This window comes from Arachis hypogaea, chromosome 2, assembly GCF_003086295.3.
Source record: "Arachis hypogaea cultivar Tifrunner chromosome 2, arahy.Tifrunner.gnm2.J5K5, whole genome shotgun sequence".
Taxonomy (NCBI): Eukaryota; Viridiplantae; Streptophyta; class Magnoliopsida; order Fabales; family Fabaceae; genus Arachis; species Arachis hypogaea.
Genome location: NC_092037.1, coordinates 17,535,248 through 17,548,643, shown reverse-complemented (window position 1 = coordinate 17,548,643; position 13,396 = coordinate 17,535,248). Strand labels below are relative to the sequence as shown.

The 13,396-nt window shown below is 37.1% G+C and overlaps 2 protein-coding genes, 1 long non-coding RNA gene and 1 pseudogene across 6 annotated transcripts; 1 reads left to right on the top strand and 3 right to left on the bottom strand.

The window, feature by feature from the left end:
* Window positions 1-712: 712 nt before the first annotated feature.
* LOC112722585 (uncharacterized) lies at window positions 713-2,138 on the bottom strand. The gene is made up of 2 exons (XR_011871701.1): window positions 1,745-2,138; window positions 713-1,504 (listed from the first exon to the last, which is right to left on the bottom strand). It is a non-coding gene; the product is annotated as an uncharacterized lncRNA (long non-coding RNA).
* A 1,997-nt stretch (window positions 2,139-4,135) lies between these two features.
* Window positions 4,136-6,916, top strand: LOC112740371 (probable UDP-N-acetylglucosamine--peptide N-acetylglucosaminyltransferase SEC). Of its 4 annotated transcripts, XM_072215900.1 has the most exons (7): window positions 4,136-4,397; window positions 4,898-4,939; window positions 5,252-5,623; window positions 5,927-6,032; window positions 6,137-6,283; window positions 6,386-6,498; window positions 6,606-6,916. In XM_072215900.1, the coding sequence occupies exons 3-6, from the start codon at window positions 5,545-5,547 to the stop codon at window positions 6,390-6,392; spliced, it is 339 nt and encodes a 112-aa protein (XP_072072001.1). In that variant the 5' UTR covers window positions 4,136-4,397; window positions 4,898-4,939; window positions 5,252-5,544; the 3' UTR covers window positions 6,393-6,498; window positions 6,606-6,916. The 4 variants fall into 4 exon arrangements, 3 of the variants coding, with proteins under 3 accessions (XP_072072001.1, XP_072072003.1, XP_072071998.1); XM_072215902.1 differs by lacking the exon at window positions 4,898-4,939; XM_072215897.1 differs by having other exon boundaries at window positions 4,136-4,939.
* Window positions 6,917-7,022: 106 nt separating this feature from the next.
* Window positions 7,023-7,894, bottom strand: LOC112740414 (germin-like protein subfamily 1 member 7). Its single transcript, XM_072215892.1, has 2 exons — window positions 7,767-7,894; window positions 7,023-7,642 (listed from the first exon to the last, which is right to left on the bottom strand). Exons 1-2 carry the CDS (start codon window positions 7,852-7,854, stop codon window positions 7,146-7,148), a joined length of 585 nt encoding a protein of 194 aa, XP_072071993.1. The 5' UTR covers window positions 7,855-7,894; the 3' UTR covers window positions 7,023-7,145.
* Window positions 7,895-8,022: 128 nt separating this feature from the next.
* LOC112740358 (uncharacterized) lies at window positions 8,023-12,365 on the bottom strand (annotated as a pseudogene).
* Between the last annotated feature and the right edge of the window lie 1,031 nt (window positions 12,366-13,396).

Genomic DNA, 13,396 nt, shown 5'->3' with positions numbered 1-13,396 from the left:
CCAAAAACTACTGAATTGTTGCCACTACATTATGATAAGTTTATTGACAAGTAGGGGACTAGTAGTATACTTAAATCATTTGGAAATGTGTAAATGTTGTTAGTATATGATTTATTTTCTTAAACTTATTGGCTTGATTAATGGGGAAGGACTTGAATAATTTAGATAAGGTTATTATTCAAATATCAGTGTTATTTAGATACCAAAAATACACTTCTTGATTAGTACATACTAACATTTACTGAAGTGCGTAATTAAGGTGTGAAACACATGATGACCTTTGTGGTACATGTGCAAGGATTTAGTTGCTCAGCTTCAGAATGATGAGACCAAGTCCAAAACACATTTAAAAGATAGTCCAAATTTCAACAATATTTATTCAAAGTTGGTACCAATCAAAGTCACATAAAACCTTTCTCATCACTTTAGTAGCGTCACTAGTTGTGTGCAGTTAGGACAAGGTGATGCTACTTCTGCTGTAATATCAACACTGGTTGTGTGTAGTTAGGACAAGGTGATGCTACTTCTGCTGTAATATCAAGTTTTGTTGTAAGTTGTAACCTAGTCAATCGAAAAAAATGGCTTCTTTTTGTTTAGTTTTGTTGAAATCCTAAAACCATAAAAATATGCATCTCCACAACTACTTTCACTTCTCCATGTTTGTATTTTTATCCTTTTAAATATGGCACTGCCTAAGACTAAGAAGCAACAATAAACTGCAAAACTAACATCAGTGTTACATTTATATCTCATGGTTTTGCTTAAGAAGCAAGTACAAGCCATTTCAAACATCAAGAACCACTTAAGTATTATACAGGAGAAGCAGAAACGACCAAAACCAGAGTTCTATAACATATAGCTAACTAGTTTAACCCTCTTGGATGGACAGCATTCTGATTCTGATTCATCTCTAAGAGAGAAACCAATTCAACAAACGAAAATACTTAAAAGAAACACTGAAATCCACATTAAACCCTTGAATATGCGGTTCCACTAATTCAATAACTGAGCACAAACTTTTCTCATTATTCCTCCAATTCTGATTCAGCATTCCGAAGACAATCAATGAATGGTTGAGCATTCTTCCATATCTGAGAGTCCTTCTTATCACTCTTCAGTCCCTTTGAATACCAATGCACAACGTGCTCTTCCTCCACCAAATCAACATCATAGAGGGCTTTCAGAATAAGTGCAACCTCATTCAACTCATTGCTACCTTTCTTGTAACAGAAGGAGCAGCATTGAGCAATAACAGCTGCGATCCCTCGTCATCTCCAGCAACTGCACCAGCAAGGTGATTCTTCCTCTTGGTAGCTTCTTTTCCAAACGCCTTTTCGACGACATCAAATAATCCTTCAAGAAGTGCATTCATCTTCTCCTGAGCAGATACAGGAAATACAGCAATATGTGACTGCAATTCCTTTACTGCAACACCTTTCTTCAAATATTCTTTCACTTCCCGGACCACAGTTGCATAGTTCACAGTGTCACAATTCTCAGAACCCTTGCATATCAGAGCATATCAGAATCAATATTTAAGATCATTAACAATCCTAAATCACAGTAATGACCAATGATAACAATTGAAGAAGCAAGATGAAAATTTATAGATTAACTAACCAATTAAAAGTTTAAAACAAGAATTACAGTTAAAAAAACTTCTAAAGAAAGCAGAGATTGTAGTATCGTTGTGAAAAATCCAACTCGACCAGGCTTAGTCAAGGGGGAAGATGAATGTACTTACTTGCTCAATCAATTAAGGAACGAACTAGATCCTTCAAGACAGAGCACAGAGCGGGACAAGAAGCACGACGGTGGGGCTGACGCGGTGGAACAGAGGTGACGTGGTGGGACAGTGGTTGCGCGATGGAGGAACGAGGCAAGACCAGTTGCAGCGACGACGGTGGCTTCGAAGTTCGAACAGTGCCGGAGACGACCGGCTTCGACGGCGGTGGCTGGATGAAGCATGTGTGGGAGTGAAGGAGGAGCTCGAGTTGGAGAGGAAGGAGGAGGATGGTCGCTTGAGTGAGAGAGTGGCAGAGTGCTTCGTTTGTATTTTAGGAAAGAGCTAAGGCTTGCTCTTGCTGTGTGTTCTATGTTGTCTTTCAAAGGAGGGGGTGTTTTGGTGGGGTGAGGGGAGTAACTCGCTGAGGTGGGTGGGTTTTCTTTTTTTTTTTCCTTAACAAAATCAAAACGACGGCGTGTTATACAAACAGGTCGGTTCCCGGTCCGGTCCAACCGGCCAGTTCAGCGATTTTCTAGCGGTTTTGTCATCAACGGTTTTAGTAGGAGGAGCAAACCATTTTCTACGCCGATTTTCGGTTGAACCGGTTCAACTGGCCGATCCGATCCGATTTTTAGAACATTGTTCCACAATGAACGAAACGGCGCCGTTTGGTGAAGTTTTTTTGAAAACCGGTCGGGTTCTGGTTCGGTTCGACCAATCGGTTCCTAGTCGATTCGACGGTTCAATACCAATTTTTTAATTTAGTGATTATAGCTTCTAGCCGAACCATCTTGCTCACCGGTTCACGGTTCGACCGGCCAAGACAGATCTCTCCATTGCTAAAAAAAGGAGAACAGATTCACTTGCTCCAATCAATATTCCTGGATTAGAGCTACCTAGTGTGAGTACTAAGTAATAAGTAGTTTATTATTATTATTATTATTATTATTATTATTATTATTATTATTATTATTATTATTATTTCACTTATAACAGTTTTTTTATACATTTAGTGGGTGCAAGTCTGTTTTAGACCAACAGTTTCAATAGGTTTGGACGATACTTAACTTGCAATTGCAGCATACTTGTATGGTAATCATTTGATGGATAAGTAAGTAAACTCAATTAGAATTTTATTTGTTAACGGTGTTGTTAATTTGTTTAGCTATTTTTATTTATGTTAAATTATCTTTGGCAGCTACGAGGAGGATATAGTATTTTCAGAGCTTACAGCTTGCAGAGATATATTCAGGAGCTTGATGCCAGGAAAGCCAATCGTTTCTCTTGTGCTAGACATAGTAGCAGATATGATGAAGACAGGGTTGACCAGAGAAAGTGGTTATTGGTTTTTACCCACAACTTTTGCAGTAAGTATATAGGAGTGTATACTAAAATAATATTGGTAGTTGTTATTTGTATTGCGCATATAAACTAGTGGCTGAAATAATGTAGTTGTCAGAGAAGACAAAATTGGATCCCAACCGTCTACCGTCTTGTATCACATATGTTTATTTAGGCAAAGTTGACTGCTTAAAAAGAGTAAGTTTATATCATTTTAAATTCATATTAGCAAATATTGGCATAAAATAATTTTAATAACTAAAATGACTTTCTGTTGATTAGGTCTTTATCCCTGTATCTGAAACTACTGATGAAGGTCATGAACACTGGTACCTCGTAGTGATTGATCGTGTTAAAAGACAAATCATTTTGCTAGACCCATTACCCATTGAGAAACAGTTCAAGCGAAAGAGGACAACCTTGAAATTAGTAACTATATTTTCCTTTTTTTGTTAATTATCTACATATATGACTAAAAAAGAAAACTCTAACATAGACATAAACAGGCCATTTATTTGGACGAGGTATTGGAAGATCGTTCATTCTATGACTTTGAGACCACTCCAAATCTGATTTCTTCACAGTTTGAATTTGAAGAGCCAGAAGTCCTTCCCACCCTCGAAGCTGGATCGTAAGATCGTATAATTAGTAGTTATTGATATGAAATTTATGCAATTATATAATACTCTAATATAGCTTCCTCGATATGTAGGAGTGACGCGGGTGTGTGGGTTGCAAGTTGGATGATAGCTTGTTTTGAAGATGATCATTTTAATATAAAGGCAATATTAAGCACTAATCTTTTCCTTCGTTTTTTCTTTTATATTTAGGTAATTAAGGCTAATGTGTAATTATCATGGTTCTGAAAATCGAACCGGACCGATCGGTTCAACCAAATTAACCAGAAACCGATCATCTAGCCGATCCAAATAAAGTCAGAAACCGTCTGACAAGAAACCAGTCGAACCGACAGTTAACCGATAAACCGGGAGAACCGTTCGATTTTTTAGCGGTTTTTGTTTTGAAAGAAAAAATTCCAATTTAAAAAAAAAAGCGGCTAAACTAACGTAAACGAAGCCAGAAGAGAAGAGGAATCAGCAGTTCAGCACCCACAGGCCACAGCAACTTGCTCTCCCCTCTTCGAAGTCGCAAAGCCAGCCCACCACCACTAATCGAGCAGCCTACCGCCATCGCCACTGCATCCCGCAGCCACAGCAGCGACGGTGTTGACCACGGAAACCACCACCGCGTTCTGTTTCGTCGCCAAACTCGCCTCCTGTTGCGTCGTTGCCGAGCTCGCCTCTTCTTTCGTCGCCGTTACTCGCCGCCGGTAATACTCTGTTATTCACTTATTCGGTTATTCCTCCTTGCTGCCTTCTGATTTTCTGTGCTTGATTTTATGATTTATTTGTTTGTGATTTTGATTTTTGATTTTCTGAGGTTATTTGTTCATGATGAATTTGTTTGCTGCTTCATGATTTTGGTTTTTGATTTCCTGAGGTTATTTGTTCATGATGAATTTGTTTGATGCTTCATGATAATAAGTTGTATGATAATCACCATCGTGATGATTATGAATTTCCACAAGATTAGATTTACAACATAGGATATTTTTTATTATTTTTGTTTTTATTATTTTCTTGTGGGCATATGAACCCTCTAGTGACATACGACATTATATTTTGTTTACGTTTGTGTTGGTATTTGTTTGCCGGATTATTTAATGTCTACATTTGACTATGTATGAATTTATACTCTTTTGGTGATTGAAATTTAGTTCTTTTATACTCTTTTATACTCTTAATTCTGTGGCATCGTCTTTCTTGAAAGCATGTTTCTCTTGCGGGGATGACCCTACTCAAGTTCCAGAAGGTAAATTTCTTTGTCATTTTTTTCCTGTTGATCTTTCATGTTTTCTAGACATGGCTAACCTTGTTGGTTTGAACCGGTCTTCTTAGTCTTTCAAGGTTTTTCATGAGTACAAATTTGCCGCCTGTAGAACTAGGAGCAATGCAAATTACATTATGACATCTAGTTATTGTTGGAAGTCTTCCATTGCAAATGATATTTAGAAAAGGAATATGCCACATCTAGTTTTTTGTAATTTAGATATTCATTCCTTTTTGTTTAAATCTGCGCATGAAATTTGATACCTAATTCCCCCCTTTCCAAATATCTTCTCAGAACCTGCTCAAAACTCTGTTAAGTATTTAACTTGGCATAGAACTGCATCATCTCGATCTTCCTCATCTAGAAACCCTGTGGGAGCAAACTCAAGAGATGATACAGAGGCCTTTGCAACCCTTTTCCTCCAGCCACATTGAGTAACAATTGCAGCCTTTTGCAACTTTTTATAATATGAAAATGCAATTTGTCGGCACAAATTAGCCTGAAGATATTGACAAAAAAGATCATTATAGCAGGGCAAATAAGAAAGTAGAAATTGAATCCAAAATGTCAGCACAAACGATCAGACTATGGGCTGTCTGAAGATAAATTTGTATTTGCATGCTTCAATCAACTATACAAGATGGATCCTGAGATATTTAGTACATGGTAATAGCAGGATGCTGCTTATTGGCTGTTTAGATTATATTTTTTTTCTAATAAAAAAAGTATTCTCACATATTTAGTTATATAGTTATTTTCTTTTCATACCTTGTCAACAACTAAGCCTTATCCCAGAAGTGGGTGCATTGTTCAAGAAACACCATTGTGTTTTATGAGAAACCATACTTCCATTCCTTCTAGTGGATTTCTGTAATGATATTACTCTTGATGATATATTGTGATTAGTGGTGTCTGTTATGTTTTTTATTATCGCTCCAAAATGAGCGATGGGCATTGGCCTTCCTTCAGATGCTGCTGCACAAGGGTTACAACCAGACCAAATTATTTTCACAGATGTTGCAATGAAGAATGAACATATCAGGCGAAGTGCTTTAGCAGACTTATTTCTTGACATGTAATTTCATGTCTACTTCTTGTCCTCTCTTTGATGTACTAGATTGTTTTCTGTTATTTGCTTACGGATTCCTTTGTTTTAATACTCTTGTTGCATTGTTTTAGGCCTTTATGCAATGCGCACACAACAGGAACAGATATATTATGGGCGAGTTTGCCTATGATCACTCTACCTCTGGAGAAAAAGGCTACTCGAGTTGCCGGATCACTCTGTCTTGCTACTGGACTTGGGGAGGAGATGATCGTTCCCAGGTGAGAGATATTTTCTTGATTACTGATATGGACAGTTATTGTTACCTTTCTGTTTATAACTAACTAACTGTTGTGTGTGAAACGAACCATGTAACATGAAAGAGTATGAAGAGAGGGCAGTATCACTGGCCTTGAGTCGCCCAAAGCTTCAAGCTCTCACTAATAAGCTTAAGTCTGTTCGCATGACTTGCCCTTTATTTGACACAACTCGCTGGGTGAGTTTAATACTCCCTCTCCTTTGCTTCAAATTATAAATGTATCAAATTCTTTTTTGTGACAGATAGTATGTAGTTTATAAGATGCATTGTTCTGAATTTTGTAGGTGAGGAATCTTGAAAGAGGATATTTTAAAATGTGGAATCTACATTGCTCTGGTCAACGTCCCCAACATTTCCAGGTCACCAAAAATGATCTTGAATATCCTTATGATAGATAGATAGATAGATAGATAGATAGATAGATAGATAGATAGATATAGGTGTTAGACGAGAATGCATATAAGAAAATCAAGAAAAAGTAGACCGATCTTGTACTTGCTATGTTGATGAATATGAGTGTAATTCTGTTATAGCAATCACGAACATATCTATTTTGCTAGCAATCATGGATGAGTAATTTATTGTGTTTTGGCTTCGCAATGCTCTTGATTAATTAACTAGAACATTAACAATATATACAAAAAAAGAAAGAAAGAAGGGGGGACTAATTACTTTTCACTAAAACTCAAATGAACCAAAAGTTGAATCAAATACAACAAATTTGTTATTTATTATCATATATGAATTGCTAGAGCCAAAGTAATATATCATACAAATAGAATGAAATGATGGTGCTTCACTTTATCAAATTAGTTATTATCGTATCAGAACTGTTTTTCAAGGTAGTTAATTACTTTTTTATCCACTTGAAAAGCTTTAGTCAAAACTTCAGGAGAAATAGGTGGAGTGGATCCAAAAACAGTATTTGCAACTGTGATAACACCTGGATTCTGATTGTTAAGACCAGAAATAGCAACAGCGTTGCCATAACCCACGTTCAGTTGGAAATGAATGAGACCAATTGGAAACACAAACACATCACCCTTATTGAGCACTTTAGTAAAAAGACGGTTGGTGCCTTCAACAACAGTCAAAATCTCTGTGGCTCGAGGGTGAGTGTGAGGAGGGATTAAACCCTTAGGTGCAAAATCTAGGCGAGCAAGTGATATGCCGAGTGTGTTAAGTCCGGGTAGTTCGTTAACACTGACAGGAGTCACGTTTGAGCCAAGTTTGTTGACAACATTCCCAGGATCTACATGCTTGAAGAAATCTTCAGCTACTACAACTTTAAGGTCTTTGAAAATGTTTCCATTCACAAATACTGCATAATAAGAAATTAAGAAGAATTAATTATAACGATGCTTAACCATATATATTGAAAGGAGTTTGATACTTGAGTATGTAATGATATATAGCAGCATTTTGGGTGTCATTGAGAGCCACACAGAAATCTTGCAGTGGACTGGGATCATAGGCTGATGCAAAAGAGGATGCCAAAGTCAACAAACCAACAAGGAAGTAGATTGCTTTCATTTTGTGCCTCGTAGTATACTTTACTATTGATGCCCTCTTCTTTCTTCTTCTTTTGTCTCTATGTTTGTGAGCGCTGATCTCTTATAAATGATGCTATGTATTTAATTGCTTAGTTGTGATGAATTTGTTGAATGGGAAGCTTGCTATTTAAAGGGAGGAGTCATTGAATTGGCCTGCAAATTAACGTTGTTGCATCTAATAATTGCTGAACCATTCTATACAAACTCATCAAGGAAGATGGCTTTCTTATATACATATATACAGGAATCACACACGTAATCACAAAAGGCAAAACAAAAATAATTGACAAAATAGTGATAAACTATTTCATTGCATGCATTGCAACAAAAACTAAGTTGCTAATAGTAAACATTATTCATCCCAGAATACAACCCTCATGAGTCATGACCATACACCATATTGGCCACAGTATCACTTCCATCGCTTGAACATGCCATGCTTCCAACACTTGCTGAATTTGCCATGCTTAAATTTCCCATGCTTAAACTTTTCCTGACCAAAGAACCCATGATGATGACCATAATGACCATGAGTCATACATAGCGACCGCAGCAGCAGCACCCCCTGCTAACATTCCACCAACGCCACCAGGCCAGTGCCCTGTTACAACAAGAAGTCAGTACCCACCATGGCTTCATATTGAAATCAAATTATAAGCCTTCATCCGGAGAAGCAAAGATGCATTATCAACATAAGCACATTCCAGAAAACATTAGGTGAGAGTCCTATTAACAGTGGCAGAGCCAGAATCTTAAGTTGAGAGGCCACATGGTTCAAAAATTTTTAAGTAACCAACAGCATCAAATGATCCAACTAGCGCTCAACCATGTGGGATAAAGTATTTCATATGCAAACTATTTCACATAGAACACATATTGTAAAGTTTGTTATCTATTCACCCTAATCCTAATCAGTAGATCAGATGACAATAGCTTCAAGTTTCATTGACATGAGAAACAAAACATAAACAGAGAGAGCAAAACAGAACACAGTATTAAATTACATTATGGAAACATGAACTGGCATCCAATGAGGGAAGTTACAAAAAAAAACCTGCCAAATGTGTAGTACCCTCATCGCTCGTGAGCATATATGAAGAATTCCTTTTCGGATCCACTTGGCCAAAACTTATACGGAAACTTGAGAAAGATCAAATAATCATTCAACAATCTAGGCAAGATCAAATAATCAGTCAACAAGGGAAGTGATGAAGCATGGACTTACCAAGGGCGACTGGGTGACGAAGAGGACCCGACACCAGAAGAGGACGAGTGCTTGGCAAAAAAGAAGAGAGATGACAAAGCACAGTCAGGTGTTCATCTCAAAAACCATCAAGTTAGTGATCATCTTCATTGGTTCCAGGGAAGTTGGTCAAGAGAGCATCCTTTGATTCATACTGAAGAAACATATAAAAATCAAAATTTAATTTATAGATAATTATGAGTTTCAAGAGTGTCAAAGTTTGGTTTTTAGTATTACTACAAAACAAATATACAAAAAGTAACTGTGTGAGTTGTTTACTCACCTTGCATCCACAAAAGAGGCAATAATTGTGGTCATCCCTCAGTTTCATCAAAACTTCTTGCAAATCCTGAATCGATTACATGTATCACTATCACAGTCGCAACCAAATACGAACGCAGGAATAGATTAACAAAGTTCAACAAGAATGAATTTCAAAGTATAAGAAATACAACAACGACAAGTAAGCTTTGTGCAATGGCTAGGTAGGATCGGCTTAAATGGATAAAATGATGACAAAGTGCAATGAGTAATATTTGTTTAAATCGCTTGGTATTTAGAGTATAACGAGGAGAAAATTAATCAGCAATGGAAGTGTATTGACTTAATGTGTGTGCCTGAGCAGTTAAGATAAAGAGAAAAAAAAAGCATTTGCGCTGTTTCCATGTGTTATTCAGGGATGCAACATAAATCAATACCAAAACATGGTTAAAAGGTGCGTTCAACCAAAAATATAACCTTTTAGTTACGCACCTCTTCTGTTATTTCTTCCTCTTCCTCATCTTCCTCTTCTTCATCATCCTCATTCTTTTCCGGTTCAATGATTTCTCTATTCTCTAATTGATCAAGGGCAACCTTTGCCTTATGGAAATTGGCTACAACTCTCTTACTCTGCCATCGCTACTTCTGTCTCAACCCAAAGTCTTGCATTAGATCCTCCTCTTTCCTCCTTTTTCTCTCAGCTATGATTTCCTCCTTTTTCCTCTTCTCCTTGTGAGGATCATCTAAGCCAATACCAGCTCGCGATCGTCGAATCTCAATCCCCACTGGCTCAGCCCTACCCAAACCCTCTTTGCCAAGGGCAGCGCCGGACGTATAACCCATTTGTTTGAGCAGCTTAAACCCAATGTTGGATCGTGGTATTGGAGCTTCCACTTATGCTAATGTTTGCTCATCCTCTTCTTTCTGCTTTCTATCTCTTTCAAGTTTCCGCCGTTCTTGCCAGCTGAGTGTTTTTAACTTATTCTTGGAAGAGCTGATCGGAGGGTCTTTCTTGCCAGATATCTGCACATAAGAAAGGGATCCTCTTCACCAAAATACAACTATAGTACATACAATCCGTAAAATAAAAGAGATTAACATAATTTAAGCCATAATTTAAACATGAGGAGCCCAGGAAGGCCGCGAGACGTTGAAACGCCGGCGATGACCTTCCATTGCGAGACAAGAGAGGAGAGAGGGAGAGATCTTGCATGCGACGCACAGTGAGACAGATAAGAGAGATCCAACAGAGAGAGACAGAGAGAGGATAGGAAGAGGAGAGAAGAAGATGAAGAATACTAAAACTTTTAGAGGCGTGAGGGTTTCTGAACCTAGACGAAGAACAATTTTAATTTTTTGTTTTTTTAATATGTTTAATTCAGATGAAGAACAAATTTGATTTTTTGTTTTTTTAATATGTTTTTGTTTTGTTGTTTAAATTATTTGAAATTATAAAATTAGGATTTATTATACAATTAGTATTGGGCTAGCCCAATTAGAGAACTATACTATAAATAGAACTATGATGTAATAATGTGGGATATGCATGGTATAATTGGAAATTCTACTTTCTCTCTTTGGCCCTAATTGTAGGGATTTCTCTGCTATTCTCTCTGATTATCTCTAATTCTCTCTAGTTCTTGATACAAATTCATATCGAATGGTGCTTTCATTGAACACGATGCCAAATTCCTATAATAAGTCACCGGATTCAATTTGGGACCAGCTTGAAATTAGTTTACAACGCTTGGATTCAGATTATCAAAAACGGACGAAGCTACTAGAAGAAATTCAAGCAACTTGCAACAAAATTTGTGCAACCTTGCACGATCATCAACAACTCCAGCAGCCTCCAATTTTTCAGATTCAAGCCAAATCAACCTCAACTTTTCAACCACTCAACAATAATTCAACAGCTCCAGAAACAAACAATTCTACACTTAGGGCTCTGCAATGTCAGAATTCAGCATCAGATTATGAGAAGGCAGCATTAGAGAATGCAACAACCAATTTTCCAGAATTCAACATGACTCTAGTTCACACAAAAGAGGAAGAAGAAGCAGAAGAATCAATTTTCTGTTTCCTAGTTCAACCACAGAAACAACAAGCAAAATCAACAAAAACTCCAGATCAAGCAACAATTCAGCACTCACCAGTGTCAATTTGTAATTACAAAGAAGCAGTAACACAATTTCAGCGACGACAAAATTCATGCCAAAATTCAAAAATGATAGATGCAGAAGAAAAAGAATTCAATTTCAATTTTGAATTTCTACCTGAAGAATCAACAGAACTTGCAGTTCAAGTAGAATGTCAACCAGCAGATCACGCATTTGAAAACTCAATTCCAGGGTTTCCAACCACAGCAGATCTGGCCATTTCAGTGACAAATGATTCTAGTGCAATTACAAGATTTATGACCAAGTACAATACAGAAGTCACAAACAAACCTGGTGGTAGAGGTATTGTATTGGGCACGCACCCGCCACTGATGCGGGAGGGGAGGACGCTTGGCGGTTTCTTCCTTGGGAGGCGCCGAACCCGCGGACAACCGCCACTGATGACAATGCGAGGAGCAACGCCGACATCGGCGCCTTCGCGGCGTGGAAGGGAGAAGCCCATGGTGCTCCTGTAACAGGGGTGCGTGCTCACGCCATCAGAACCACCATCCGCGGCAGAGATCGTGGAGTTTGGGGGTTCCGTCGAGCCTCTCCAATCGTGGCTAATCCACCACCACTCCTGGTGGCGGTCTTTCCTTGGAATCGAAACGGAGAACGAAGCGGCGAGGACTTGCAGGGGCGAGTGGCGGCTTCGGGAAGAGGTAGGGAGAACTCGAACAGCGAACAACGGTTGCACCTCCGAGGCAGAGAAATAACAACGCGTCTATCTTCTTCGATGAGGATGAGGAAGAGATGCTGAAGCCTAACAATGTGTTGGGCTTCTATTGTGAGCTAACCCAAATTTTACCTTCTGAAGCCCAAAATCAGAAGGTGATGGATGGTATAATGACTTTAAACTCAATTCTAAGGATTTCAGTCCAATTTCAAATTTCAACAGGAATTATATTTTATTGGTTTTGGATTGAACAAAAAATTTTTCAATGGGATTCTAATGGTTAAAATTTTTTTTAGGAGTAGCATAGAAAATATTGTTTTAGAAATACTAATTTTTTTTATTACTTGTAATTAGCTTTTATAATTTTTGTTAGAATATATATTTTTCCGCAACTTTGAGGACAAGGTTGTTTTGAAGGGTAGGGTAATGATACAATTAGTATTGGGCTAGCCCAATTAGAGAACTATACTATAAATAGAAGTATGATGTAATAATGTGGGATATGCATGGTATAATTGGAAATTCTACTTTCTCTTTTTGGCCCTAATTGTAGGGATTTCTCTACTATTCTCTCTGATTATCTCTAATTCTCTCTAGTTCTTGATACAAATTCGTATCAAATTATTGAATTTTAAAATTTGATTAATTTAAAAGGGTATTTTTGTCTAATCAAATAAAGAAATGATGTTTAAGACTTTTTATAAAATTATATAAAAAATATATTTTTATTTTAATTTAATTAAAGGAGTGTATGAGTAAAAGTGGTAATATAATATATATTTAAAAAAGAAAAAATTAAATGATGATATAGAAAATAAATTTTACATAGCTTGTTATTACTTGTCCGTATTTTAAATATATCGATACGTATGAATTTATCATCATACCATAGCAAACACCTATATAGTATATTTTTAGTTCTTTTAGTCTTAGTTGTCAGAACCGAACCGGTCAGGTTACTGGGTCACTGGGTTACTGGTTCAACCGGTGAGTCACTGGTTGAACCGATAGAACCGGTCGTACGTAAATAAAAAATATAAAATAGTAAAAAATTAAATAAAGTGACAATTAGGTCCTTAAAATTTTTGATTTCAGATTAATTAGCCCTTGAAAAAAAAAATAAAGTACCAATTTGGTCCTTCAAGATAGTAAATGATGAACACATTATGTCCCTCCATTAATT